General features: G+C 38.4%; 1 protein-coding gene and 1 pseudogene across 3 annotated transcripts in view; both read right to left on the bottom strand.

The window, feature by feature from the left end:
- Positions 1-14,400, bottom strand: part of LOC102432984 — an 85,884-nt gene that overhangs the window by 13,035 nt on the left and 58,449 nt on the right. For all 3 annotated transcript variants that reach the window (XM_014456136.2, XM_023755237.1, XM_023755242.1), the window contains 3 exons: positions 10,620-10,734; positions 7,948-8,031; positions 5,879-6,002 (listed from right to left, as the gene is read on the bottom strand). In XM_014456136.2, coding sequence (XP_014311622.1) covers positions 5,879-6,002; positions 7,948-8,031; positions 10,620-10,734 — 323 coding nt within the window. The remainder of the gene's footprint in view (positions 1-5,878; positions 6,003-7,947; positions 8,032-10,619; positions 10,735-14,400) is intronic.
- On the bottom strand, positions 1,641-1,901 carry LOC102427570 (annotated as a pseudogene).

Genomic DNA, 14,400 nt, shown 5'->3' with positions numbered 1-14,400 from the left:
TTATCCAATAACTTTAATTACTGTGTCTGTACTGATGACTCCCAGCTGTATCTTTCCTGTAGGTAGCTCTCTCCAGAGCTCCCTACATATCCAAATGCCTACTAAAGGTCTCCTTTTGAATGCCACAGGTACAACTCATCTTTGCCTCAAAACTGCCTCTTTCTAACTGTTCTTCAGTGAATGAGAACACCATGCAAATAGTTGCTCAACCAAAAAGTCCAAGAGTAATTTGGACTTCTCCCTCTTCTTCATGCCTCACATCTAAGTCCTCTTTATCCAGTATCATAAAAAGTCATCATATCTGTTTACTTCTTTTCATCTTTGCTGCTATCTCAGCCTAGGAGGCCACCATATTCTATGACCTAGATTACTTGAATAGTCTTACCTTGTCCCTTTCCCAAACATTCTATTGTAACCACATTAAACATTATGGCTGTTTACTTTTCTATCTCTCCATTAGAGTTTCTCCTTTGTTATATCCCAAGAACTTGCCACTTAGTAACAAATAATCATTTGTTCAATCTAAGGAAGGAAGGAGAGAAAAGAGAACAGAATGGCTTTCACTGGAGAGATTACAAGTGAGTTGATATCTTCAGAGCCTTTGTTATATTGAAGATGTTGGTAAGAGAGAGAGTTTAAATATGAAAAAAAGTTTGTTTATCACAGAAATATAATTCATTCCATAGGGTATAGTAACAAGGCTTTCAAAAATGTACATAAAGCTGAGCTTCCTAACTTGTATGCCTAAGCCAGCAGGTGTACATCCCCTGAAGGGTCCCAGACTGCGAGAGGGCACAGGCCGGGCTGAGGGACCCACTGGAGTGCACAAATTTTTGTGCACCGGGCCTCTAGTTAATAAATAATAATACAAGAATAAACTGTTTCTCATGTTCACCTACTTTTTAATTTTTTTTTAAAAATATATTTTATTGATTTTTTACAGAGAGGAAGGGAGAGGGATAGAGAGCCAGAAACATCGATGAGAGAGAAACATCGATCAGCTGCCTCCTGCACACCTCCTACTGGGGATGTGCCCACAACCAAGGTACATGCCCTTGACCAGAATCGAATCTGGGACCTTTCAGTCTGCAGATGGACACTCTATCCACTGAGCCAAACCAGCCAGGACTCACCTACTTTTATCCCACCCTGTATATAAGGCTTGTTTTTTTCTGACAAAATACCTCAGTTATGATGCAAATTAACTTCCTTGGGGACAGAGGGTTTTTTTAAGTCAGAAAACTATAAAAAAAATTTAGAAACATTAAAAATGTCAATTATCCTAAAATATTTTTTTCAAGTTTCAGATATTTATTCATCAGTATCAGTACACTAACTCAAGGCCTGGCTGGCATGGCTCAGTGGTTGAGCATCAACCTATGAACCAAGAGGTCACAGTTTAATTCCAGGTCGGCCCATATGCCTAGGTTGTGGGCTCTATTGCCAGTGGGGGGGGGGGCGTGCATCATCACTGATGTTTCTATCTCTCTCTCCCTCTCCCTTCCTCTCTAAAATCAATAAAAATATATTTTTTAAAAATACACTAACTGAATACACTCACATGACTTCACGCATTTGGAGGGGAAATATTTCCTGGTTGAGTGGAAAATTGTGTGGATGGCTTCTGGAAGACCTTCATTCTAAGCAGCTTTATAGTGAAACCTTTCGTTTAGAAGTGGACCTTCCTTCTTCAGTTTGCTGTAATCTACATTCACTGAGTGGAACTTGTGTTGATCACGGGGACCCAGTTTGTTCCAGGGTTCCAGGTTATTCTCTCTGTCCCAACAGACATCAGGAATGAACAATGCCAGGCACAAGACAGTACCTCGGGCTCCAACGAATACCAAGAGGGGGACCAAGCTTGGATGCTTGTTGGCCTGACTGAGGACCTGGCGGAGCATGGTTGTGGCAGAGGGCCCGGGAGCAGAGAAAAACAGACCTGCGCGGCCAGGGGGCAGGTAGCCGGTGCACTGAGGATGAGCAGACACCCAAAGTCACCTTTTCCTAAAGTATTTTTATTTCATTGCATATCTATTCACAAATGACATTCACAATGTGTGCAGAAAACAGCTAGGTGAATCTTTCCACCCACATAAAAATGTAACTGAAAAAGTAAACCTTTAGGAACCAATACATCCTAACATGATCCTTAGCATTCTCACACTTAAATAAAATTCTCTAATCTTTCCTGCAAAAGCTTTACTTTCCATCCTCAAAAATTTATTCTACTACCAACTAAAGAAAATGGATCCCAAATAATACAATTTAATAATTCAAAGTATTTTAAATGCCTCCCCCCCAAAAAAATCTCTGTAAAAATATTAGTTACATTTAATGATTTCCTTCACTAGAGATATTTTTTATTGAAAAGGATATTTTCACTACTAAATACCAGCTTACAAATTAATACAAAAATCTGTGAAAAAGTGATCCAAGGGTCACAAATAATTATTGAGCATCTATCATGGCTTACCATCTATACTTGATGCCCAGAAGGAAAGAATGTAAGGATGGGATAGAGGAAGAACAAAACATACTTCCTATGCCGCAAGGAGCCGATGGTGCCAGAAAGTCGATACAACAACCTTAATACAAGATTGAGAGACATACATTCCAAAGCAAAGCAGAAGGCAATTAAAGAGTAAAAAGTAGAGATTAAGGAGGGTTCCCAGGGGAATGATCATTTTGCTAGGATTTGTTAGGATACAGATGAGTGTTTGGTTGTGAAAAGACAGATGGGAAGAAGGGCAGGTTGCATTATTATATTTTTTAAGATTTTTAAATTGATTTTTGGAGAGAGAGGGAGAAGGAGAGAGAGAGAGAAACATTTATGTGAGAGTGAAACATTGATCGCCTGCCTCCTGCATGCCCCCTACCAGGGATTGAGCCTGTAACCTGGGCATGTGCCCTGACTGGGAATTGAAAGGGCAACCTTTTGGTGCACAGGACAATGGCCAACCAACTGAGCCACAATGGCCAGGGCTGGACTGGCAAGGCTTTAAAGATGTAAGAGGCAGAGCTGGGGATGGGATGAGATGGGATGGGGTAGGATGGGATGGGATGAAACCAAAACCTTGGGTGGAGTTGTTCTACTTGAAGGGAGATGAAAGGTGTCTTTCACTGAGAGGGGAGGAAGGGGAACAGGGTAGGTACAGATACAGAATTGTAAGGGGAAGAGGGAGCAAATTTGAGTAAGTTTTCCTTGAATGATATGAAGAGTCTGAGAAAAAAATATGGAATTATGGCAGGAATTGAATGGTTTGAGAAGAGCAGAAAAAGTGTTAGGGCAGTTACCAGTGGGAGTGCAGCTGGGAGTCACTGAGATGACTACAATATTGCCAATCATGGCAGTGCTATGGGCATTTGTGCAGGGTAATTCTTGGTTTTGCAGGACTGTCATATGCACTGTAGGAAGTTTGCAGCACTGGCTCCTGTCCACCCAGTGCCCACACTGCTCCCCGTCACTGTGATAACTGGAAAACCCCACTCATTTCCTAATGCCCGGGGGTTAGGAATCATTAGACGGGTTAACATTATAGCATAATCGCATCACACTAATATATCGCCTTCCCCAGGAACACTCAGGGACCTAAGATCAGAGTTCAATAGTTTAAAAAAATTTAATAAGGAGACAGTAAAAGAAATATTCTTAGGTTTTCCCCCATTGATTGAGAAATGTATATCATCCCCAACCTACTTCAATAGATATGTTCCCAGTAAGAGCAACTGCTAAACACACATAGCATAGTAGAGCCAAATACAGTTGCACAGGAGATTATTTATTGCTAACTAAGGCATTTTTATAGGCTATGTATGTCTAAACCCTGATCTAAAGCCTGGTTTTATAAGCTTGGCCCTTTGCCCAGGGAGGGATCAGAGTAAAAATTCCAGAAGGAGGCTAAAGTAAATCAGAGGACTTAGCTGCAAAGAGGCCCCCCGCTGAGAATTCCAGGCAGACTTACCCCGCACAAACAAGGTTTGGGTAGTTTGAAAATACAGCTGATGATGTGCCCAACAGACACAGTCTTAGAAATACTAACATAATGACAGAGCCATCTATGAAGACTTGTTTATCTGCCCAAACAGAGAAAAGCTCTTGGCTAGGTGATTCCCTTAGTTGGAGCACCATCCCATAAACCAAAAGGTTGTAGGTTTGATTCCTGGTCAGGGCACATACCTACGTTGTGGGTTCAATCCCCAGTCGGGACGTGTATGAGAGGCAACCGATCAATGTTTTTTCCTCTCTCTCTCAAATCAATAAAAACATATCCTTGAGTGAGGATTGAAAAAAAAAGAAGAAAAAGTCTAAGTTAAATATAGCCTCTTATTAAAATAAACTTATAGAAACTGATATTTTCTCAGAGCCAGACCTCAGCTTCTGCTTATCTGGCTGTCTCGTGGTCCTTAAGAAATCCTCAATATGCTTTGCTAACTCATCTGATCATGACCTCACTATGACTAAGCCAGTGGGCTGCAACCTGCCAATAGCTTCACCCTATTCTGACCCAAGTCTACTGGATCATAGCCCTCCATTACACCTTGCTCCAGTGATTCTTCAGTTGCAACCTCAGCCTATTTCAAATACTCCTCCCACTCAAAACACTGATAGTGATCTGTTTTGCATTGGTCCCTGCCGTTCTTCCTCAAACTCTTGCATAAACCTTCTAACTGCAATGCCCTGCCTTCTAATCTCCTTTATCAAAGTGTAGCAGCACTGTCCATTCCCACAGCTATTGACCCGACATTTCCAAACATCTAAAGTAAGTCAAGACATGTCAAAAGATCCACCTTCAGCGTGGAAAGTGCCAGTGGCTTTACTTCAGGGTGAAGGAGTGTCAAAAATGATGTCAAACCTCACTGTTGCTTTTAGTCAGGCATAAAATGCTAATGAACAAAACAGAGAAAACACTCGCAATGTGTTTTAAGCAGGTTCTTAAGACCATATTCCAAAATCAAAGACTACAGAAAAGATTATATAGAAGTAGTAGCATCTATGAATGAAGTGAAGGTTTGGAGTTAGGTATCAAAACACTATAAGAGATAATATAAAATAAAATTTCTTAAAAAAACACCAAAATCTAAGTTGTAAATATATATTATACCACCTTTAACTCTGAATGTTCTGATTGTCCATTCTGGATAGTTAATAAATTCATCTAATTATGTCAGTCTTCTGGTCTTAGATTAAACTGTTAAGATAACTGAATTTCTAAAAGTCAGCTATCAGAAAATAAATAGAACTTAAAGATAATGAAATAGAAGCTGATCAAAAGAAAAACTGTATAATTTTTTTTCACAGAAAATAATCACCTTTAAAAATATATAACATAATCATATCAAATAATACCTAATTAATTTAGTTTTAAAATATATTGCATATTCTTTTAAAAAACTCTTTAATTTTAAGAAAATTAGACTATTTACATTTTACTTATTAATCAATTTATCTGGCATATGATTCAACTATATGCAACTATATTAAGAATCTCATACTGAGGCAACACCTAAAGGGCCAATATACTATTTCTCTCACATTTTTCCCTAGACCATGTCATACACAGTTCTCTCCCATCCCCTAGGTTTGATGTTTGGACCATTCAATTTTAGCATATGGTAAAGGGTCTTATGTTGACTTCTAGCTGCTTCAAATTTTGTCACTTTAGTGTTCAAAGATGTCAATTCAGCATGACCACCAATTCATTTTGAAAGAGAGCATTCCTGTCTTCTGTTATTTTGTATCTCCCATAATATGGGCAAAAGAAAAAAGTTCTAGAATCAAAATAAAAGCCATTGATCTCCTAATTCAAAATCAATATGCTCAACTATTATAAGCCCCAAATATAAATGTGGTAATTCAATCACTTAAGTTAAAACATACCTTATCACCGAATTTTCTCCAGGTTGTTCTTTATGCAGAATATGTTGGAAATAATCTTCTATGGCTTGAGCAGTTAGAAATTTTTTTAAGTATGGGTAGTAGAGAGGGTGCCGTGCTATGATGCCTATTGTATACAAAACATCACGTTACTAAGCACATATGCTGAAGGTTGATCAAAATGACTTGCTAATTTGAAGTATCTTAATCTGATTCTGTGAGGATATTGTGTATGGGATGGTGAAGGAGAAAAAGGGGTTTGAAGAGATAGAGTGGACAAACTATTATCATCAAAGTGAATCTCTTGCTTTGGCAATATATAGGGTTTCTCTAATTTAGGGTTGCCAGATTTAGATGTCTAATTTAGGACATATCTAAACATTGCATGGGACATACTTACACTAAAAAATATTCATTATTTAATTGAAATTCAAATTTAACAAGGCATTCCTTATTTTGTCTGGCAACTCTAATTATTTCAAAGGGCATTATGAAATTCTAAGAATTTACTTCCATTCTTTCAATTTTTAAAACTAAGCATAAGCCAAATAGTTGCAATTTGAGAAGAGAGGATGGAAGATGATGCAAAATCAAACAAAAATATGAGAATATTAACTTCAAAAGACTATAAGTTTCAGAGGCCAATGACCTTGACAATCATGCTCACTGCTCTATTCAACCGGTGTGCCATGGCACACTGATGTGGTGCAAATTTTTTTTTTTGGTGCAAAATTTTTAAAACATGCAATACCTGACTATTTAGTCAGAGGCACTGACCTCTTTTCCCTTAAATTGTCAAATAAAAAAAAAATACCCAACATAACAATAGCCCTCTGATGTGAATGTCCTGTCTTGAACCATAAATATATAGGTCATATAATGGAGTTGCAACTTACTGATTCATCGCAAAATAAGGATGCATCTGCTTGGCTAATACTTGATACCAGAAATCTTTATATGCAAGTAAAGGCACCTGACTTTCAAAAAGTCATTTTGGAGCAAAACAGGTAGGTAACTATTATTTCTATTTTTGTTGTTGTTGTTGTAAATCAATCAAAATTATACCTATTTTTTTGTCAGGTTGGCAAAAAACATGTTTTCTGGTGTGCCGCAGAATTTTAGTAATTAGTTTATGCGCGCCATGAGATGAAAAAGGTTGAAAATCATTGTTCTAGGGATTGTTCAGAAATAAAAGGTCGGCTAATCCATTTCTTTTAGTTATCTCAGCTCAAACAGCTCAAATAAATACAGCGGGTAATGGTGAAGATGAAGTACACCAACTGCCTGTGGCCATAATCCTGATAGCCTTCCAGGAATAGACAAAGTGTCAACGGAGTCATTGTTTATAAGATTTCAGATATAGGCACCTGTATTTGTTCACCTGTATTCTTTTCAGTTTGCAAACTCACTAGACAATGGAGATTTAGGTCTACTCTGGTTTTAGATATATTATTTTTACTAAAAGACAAAGGCATTTACAGTCTACTTAAAGGCATTAAGTGACAGTCTGGGTATTGGGGTTTCAGTAAAGAGAAGAGTAAATGGCATCCATGAGGTTAAAAAGGAAAAAGAACCAGGGAAGTTATTCTAAGAAGAAAAGAAAAGGATCTGGCAATTTCTGGAGAGAAAAAGGAGAAAGGATTTTTAAGAGATAGAGAGGTATTCTTTAAAAATATATAAAGGAAATATATATGAATCAGGAAAAATAGAAGTGTGATAGTAAGGTATTGTACTATTTCGAAAAGGGAAAAGAGTAAAAGGGAGCTCTTGTCAACAGGCCAATTCATACAATAAGTGCCTTATCATACTATGATATAGGAGTCAATCTTCTGGCCCCAAGTATGTTTAAATTATTTATCTCTTTGTGAAAATGTATTATTGAAAGGCACAGTTCATCTGAAGCACACATTTTTGTTTGTTATATCAGTAAGAAAATAGCTAGATGGCATTGGACAACTCAATATACCTTCACTAATGCAGTAAACAAAAACTTTCGTGGTTTGAATCCAAATGAAAGTGACTGAAACCAATTCTAGAGATGTGAAAAATGGCTTTTATAAACAAAAACGTACCTATATTTGCAGAGTTGCCTTTGTCCCCGCTTCTTGTGTAGGCCAGATCTTCTAAGCGATATGTCAGCGAGCCACTTGGAAGATCTACCAATGGAGGTAGAAAAGGAAATTGAAGATGGTCATATGGAATGTGGTTGTTCTAACAGGAGAGTTATGTAGAGCAGCTTAATTGTTCACAATCAGATCATCCCTTTGGGAAGGCTCAGCATGATAGGTTGGATATGTTTCTTCAGAGTTCTAAGAACACTAAACTTTTATGAAGCATAGATGTATGTTCTGCTTAAAAAAATACAATATTTTTTTAAAATATATTTTATTGATTTTTTACAGAGAGGAAGGGAGAGAGATAGAGAGTTAGAAACATCAATGAGAGAGAAACATTGATCAGCTGCCTCCTGCACATCTCCTACTGGGGATGTGCCTGCAACCCAGGTACATGCCCTTGACCGGAATCGAACCTGGGACCTTTCAGTCCGCAGGCCGACGCTCTATCCACCGAGCCAAACCGGTTTCGGCATTAAAAAAAACACAATTTTTATATAAAACCAAAAACAAAATGAGTAGGTGACAATGTTAATTGAGATATCCATACCACTGTAAATGGGTATAACTGCATAATTGCTAGAAAATTAAAGACCTACAGTTTTGTTTAACAAATGGGAAGCAGAAAATTTCAGATTTTTTATCTTTATGATGATTTTGTGGGAATAATAACTCTTTAAGACTCTATATCTCATCTTCATGGGAGACTAAAACTGTATAAATACTCACTAAGATTGAACAGCATTTAATTTAATGCAGGGAATCATGAAATAATTACCAGTTCACCAAGATCAAGGTAAAGAATATGAAAAACCAGTAAGAGCTCCTAAAAATGAACTAGTAAGAAAACCATTTCTTTCTTTTTTTCTTTTCTTTTTAAAAATATTTTTTTATTGATTTCAAAGAGGAAGGGAGAGGGAGAGACAGAAACATCAATGATGAGAGAGAATCATTGATTGGCTGCCTCCTGCACGCCCCCTACTGGGGATCAAGCCTGCAACCCAGGCACGTGCCCTTGACTGGAATTGCACCAGGGATCCTTCAGTATGTAGGCTGATGCTCTATCCACTGAGCCAAACCAGCTAGGGCAAGAAAACCATTTCAAACAAGTGGGAATAAATTCTCAATTTCAAAATATCTTCAAAGCTCATTTCATAAGCATAAGGTAATTAAAATTAGGCCAAGAAGCACATGGACAATTATAGTATAAACCCTTTGAATATATAGGCAGTCTTAATGGCACAGGCTAGTAAGCCAAGACAAGCAGATTAGGGAAACTGAGACAGATAAAGGGCCAAGCAGTTTACAGCCATCTAGTAATTTGCAAAATCCTATCTTCTGTGTCCAAGTACACTTTAGAGTAAATGGTATGCACTTCTCCCCAACCAGAGGAAATATAGCTTAAATCACCCAACTCAGGGAGATAGATAGCAGAAATCCAATTAGTGCCACTTGTCATCCACACCCAAGGGAATAAATCTCATTTTGGTACATTAGCATAAAGTTGAAAAATATCCTATTGAGATCTTCCCCTAAGACCTCCTAGACTCCCAGCCTTTAAAAATGCTCAAGAGGATCCTTTCCTTTCCTCCCCCCCCCGCAACCTGTTCTTCCCCCACAGGCGTGTGTCTCCTAAACTCCGAAGGACCTCACGAGACTTGCAACCAGGGCAGTGGGCAGTGGCAGTTCATCCTGAGCTAACCCCCTGAACCTGTCCCCAAGGCCCCCTTTTCTCGACTTAGTGAGCCCAAGCATCCCCATCTAGGCTCATTTCCCCACCTAGTCTCTCTCCTGTTGCTTCTTCTATCCTAGGCCCTTCCTTGTTTCATTGTCCCCAGCTCTCATAAATGTCTCTAAAAATCACCTGGACTCGTGTTGTGAAATCTTTCCTGAACAAAGTCAGGCACCCACATTACTGCCTGGCCCTAGGCAGACCCGCTCAGGGCCAGGCCCCCTTTCTGGTAACACTCACTCTGCACAGCTACAATAGGCACAAATTTCTGTTACCAAGATTTAGTTGATTAACACCAGCCCCCTAACAACACAATTCCTGTTTTAGTTACTGAGGAAGGTTAGTAAGAAGCTAGAAAAATTCCTTGGTAAGTGGAATAGGCAAATTGAGACAGATAGCTGGAAAAACAAACAAACAAATCAACAACTAACTGAGCAATTTAAAGCCTCGTACAAAAGGTCACCAGGGTGGAAAGCCCTGGGTGCCTAGCAAGGGGCAAAACTGAGGAAAACAAGGACTTCATCCCCAGAGTAACTTCTCCCCCCCTGACTTTTCCTCCCTAGGAGATAACATCCAGGCCTCAGTGGTATTGCAGCTCCAGGACCAGAAAAGCAGCAAAACCAGACAAATGACTCCTGGCTGCCTCAGGACCAGCTACATTGACTAATAACCCCCTGCCCTGGCACCATGACCCTGAAAGAGCACACCTAGAAAGCTGATGAATATTCTATTGAGACACTCCCCTCACACCTCCCCTAAGACTTCCTGCCAAAGTGTCCTACATACTTGCCACATCATCTTTACAGATGCTAAAGATACACTGAAAGAATAAAAGTAATGAAAAATGCAAAGAATAACTACTGTGGCAGAACATACCGGATAGAGACTATGAACATACCTTTTAGGTCATCAGCTATCTTGGGTAAACTTGGTGAAGCCAATGTGTCCTGTGTAAAGGTGAGATCTTCGTGGAAGGTTTCAATATGCTCTCCATTAATCAGGTGGATATCAATCTGAAAAAAAATTGTTAAGCCAGGAAATGGGGAAAAAAGATTGTATAAATAAGAAGGTACTTATAATTTCGTTTAATTGGAATATTAATTGGTCAGTTCTTGACTCCCACCGTAGAAGTCTGTTTTTGAAACTAATTCTAGTTTTTTTAAAAGTTCTGCTCTTATGGGACTACATGAAGCATTATTGCTTTCTCATTCTTCTCAGTGCAAAACAAACAAATAAACAAATAAACAAACCGACCCCACAACCTACAAACTTCTCTTCTGCTTCTGGGTAAGTATTCCGATCTCAGTTCTGCCTCTGCTTGCTGATGGGGAGGAGAGAGTGACAATGAACTCTGATAGTCTGGGGCAAACTAAGGTGAAGAAGCACTAGCAAGTAGAGCCCTGAGGCTGACACTGGAATGAAAGACTCTTTGTTTCTTGTATATTAATGGCTGCCTCATCAGTGCAATTTCCCTGAAAGAGCATTTCCAGCTCCCCCACCCAGTCCTCAGAGAATTCATCTGAGGCACACCGCTCAAGTGCCAGAGCCTCACAATGGAGCGTTCTGTGTCATAGCTAGTCACTCTCATCTTTGCATCAGGGTGTGGTGAACCTGGCTCACACACCCATGCACAGTCAAGTCACACTATGGCAGGGAATCTAGAATAGCATGTCTTAAATTTACTTATATGAATGCATTCATTTATATAAGCACATAAGGGTGGAGCCATGTCTTTTTCTTTTTTTTGTCCTAATGTCTAGCACAGTCAGCGCCTGCAACATACAAGCTCTCAATAAATGTACTAAACTGTATGAGTTTTAGTTATTTCCGAGGTGGCCCTTGCAATTATTTTTGCTCTTCTTCATGACCAATGCAGGTGCTGTGATTATCCGAACCACGCTGTATAGAGTAGGCAAGCAATAACTATCAGCTGGAAAGGTATTCTGTGCTTATCCCTGAATTATTTTTTTGTAACCATGCTGTTCCATCTAAACAAAGGGAAACCTTATTCTTCTCCCATCCTGTCCAGCAGCTTAAAATTGCTGCTTAGTTTTTCTTTTTAAGGTTACTAAGACAAAACTGACTGAACTGTGCCACTTGTTATTTTAATTTGCAAAGGGTTGGTAGCTTGTTGTTTCTTGCCATTGCAAGTTCTGGACAAAACCAAGATCCCTGGCAATAACAGATTTCAATAATTTTAGATGGTAATTTGGCGAAAGTGGATATGGCCATACTGAATGCTATCAGCAGGTGTTTACTTACAGGTTCTTATTCAGCATATGTTCCTTCCAAATGTTGAGACATGTACTGAAGCAGATACATTTGAATATTTGTTCTGATAAGCTATCTTTCAAATACTTCCAGATGGAGACTTTCATTAGCTGGTAATTAGCTTAGTATCCATTTCCCTATTGTTTATGACTTCACAGTAGCCTATGAGGAGCTAATTAGGGGTTATCTTTTTATTAACGGGTGAATAGGAAGCTTTTTGAAACCAACTGATAAAAGTGAGCTGTAAATCTCTTTTAAAAATTAGCTTTAAATTTATGCCATATATTGGCAGCCCTAGAAACTCCTTTTCAACTTGTTATGCCCCTAATTTCCAAATTTATGCTAACTATATAAAAAATCTGCAGGTGGCATTGATTGGTGATACTACCCACTCCATTTCCATCATGAAACAGTTCCATCATTTCCCATAACAAGACTGGGTCACCTCATGTTTCAATACTATCGCTTATATAAAAGGCTCGTGGCCGTCACGCTTAACGCTGTCATGACCAAACGAGCAGCGGCTCTTGCAGCAGGTGAGGTGGGACGAAAGCTACAAGTGGCGACGGATGGGGCGGCCAGCTGAGGCAAGTGGAAGCGAGCTACTTGCGCACGATTTCATGTGCGCTGGGCCTCTAGTTGTAATTGAAAACTTGGCAGCCATATTGCCAAAAATCAGGTTACTATGAATCCCACCAATGGAAAACATTATTTTGTGTTATTGTATTTTTCCAACTCTAAGCAAATGGTTTTCACAATGGAGGACAATTCAGGAAGGTCATGGTTGAGGTGGATTATAAGGGCAAGTCCAGAAACTCCTACATAGGATATATTTTCTATGGCTTTTGACAAAGATGAAGTAACTCTAAGAAGTCTGTTTTTTGGGAACAGTAAGAGTCTCACATACTAGTACTTCATGGAGTTAAAGGAAAAAATAGAAAGGGAAAAGTAATTATTCAGAGAGATAGCAGCTTACAAATTTCCAGAATGAATGAAAGAACAAATTCTCTCATGCAATGAAACCCAATGAATTCCAAACCAAGTAATAAGAAATGGATACCTAGGCACAACATGTGGAAAGGACAGAATGCCAAAGAAAAAAAGAAGCCAGAAAAGAAAAGAGACATTAACCACTGAAGGGCTGCCAAACGGACGGCTGATTTTTCAGCAGCAATAGTGGGAATAATCCACGTGTTATAACTTTCATCCTACAGATATTCCTAGTAAAATTATCTTCCAAACTTAGGGGAGAAAAAAAAACAAACCTCATTTTTAGGACTTTATTTTTTGAGCAGTTTGATTTTCACAGTAAAATTAAACAAAAAGTACAGAGAGTTTCCATATACCATTATCCTCACACATGCATACCTTCCCCACTATCAACATCCTGCACCAGGAAGGAACATTTGTTACAATCAATGAAGCTGCATTGACACATCATTATCACCAAAGTCCATAGTTTAAATTAGGGTCCTTTAGAATCAGTTTGTTGACATCCACAAAATAACTTGCTGGGATTTTTATTATGATTGCACTGAATCTATAAATCAAGTTGGGAAAAACTCTCTCTTGATAATATTCAGTCTTCTTATCTGTGAACATGGGCTATCTCTCCATTTATAGTTTTTTTTATTTCTTTCACAAGTTTTACAGTTTCCTTCATATATATCTTATACATATTTTGTTAGCTTTATATTTAAGTGTTTTATCTTTTTTTGCCTGCTCATGTAAATAGCATTTTTTTTTTCAAATTTCACTTGTTCATTGTTGGTATATAGTAAAACGATTGGCTTTTGGATTACTTGTATCCTGCAAACTTGCTATAATTGCTTGTGCATCTAAATATACATCTAAATAATTCATGAGCAAAAAGGGGACATAATAGAAGTTAGAAAAGAAAATGAAAACTTAACATTTTAAAATATGTAGAACCTACATATTATAGCACTTAGAGAGATATTTATAGCCTTAATTTCCTACGTGAAAAGAGGAAAGATTGAAAATTAATGTGGTAAGCACTCAACATAAGAAATTAGGAAAAGATCATCAAAACAGATACAATGAAAGTAGAAATAATAAAGGCAAGAGCAAATATTAATGAAATAAGAAGTAAATTTACAATAAAGCAAATAAAAAAGCCAACCATGGTCTTTGAATGAATAATAAAAAAAATTGAGTATGGCCGCAGTGGCTCAGTGGTTGAGCTTCAACCTATAGTAAACTAGGAGGTTACGGTTCAGTTCGTGGTCTGGGCACGGCCCGGGTGGTGGGCTAGATTCCCCAGTCGTGCAGGAGGTAGCTGATTGATGATTTTCTCTCATTGATGTTTCTATCGCCCTCTCCCCCTCCCTTCCTCTCTCTGAAATCAAATTTTTTAAAAAAGCATTAAGAAAAGATAGACCACACAC

This window comes from Myotis lucifugus, unplaced genomic scaffold (assembly GCF_000147115.1).
Source record: "Myotis lucifugus unplaced genomic scaffold, Myoluc2.0 scaffold_1, whole genome shotgun sequence".
In the NCBI taxonomy this organism is placed as follows: Eukaryota; Metazoa; Chordata; class Mammalia; order Chiroptera; family Vespertilionidae; genus Myotis; species Myotis lucifugus.
This window is presented reverse-complemented; position numbering and strand designations above follow the sequence as displayed.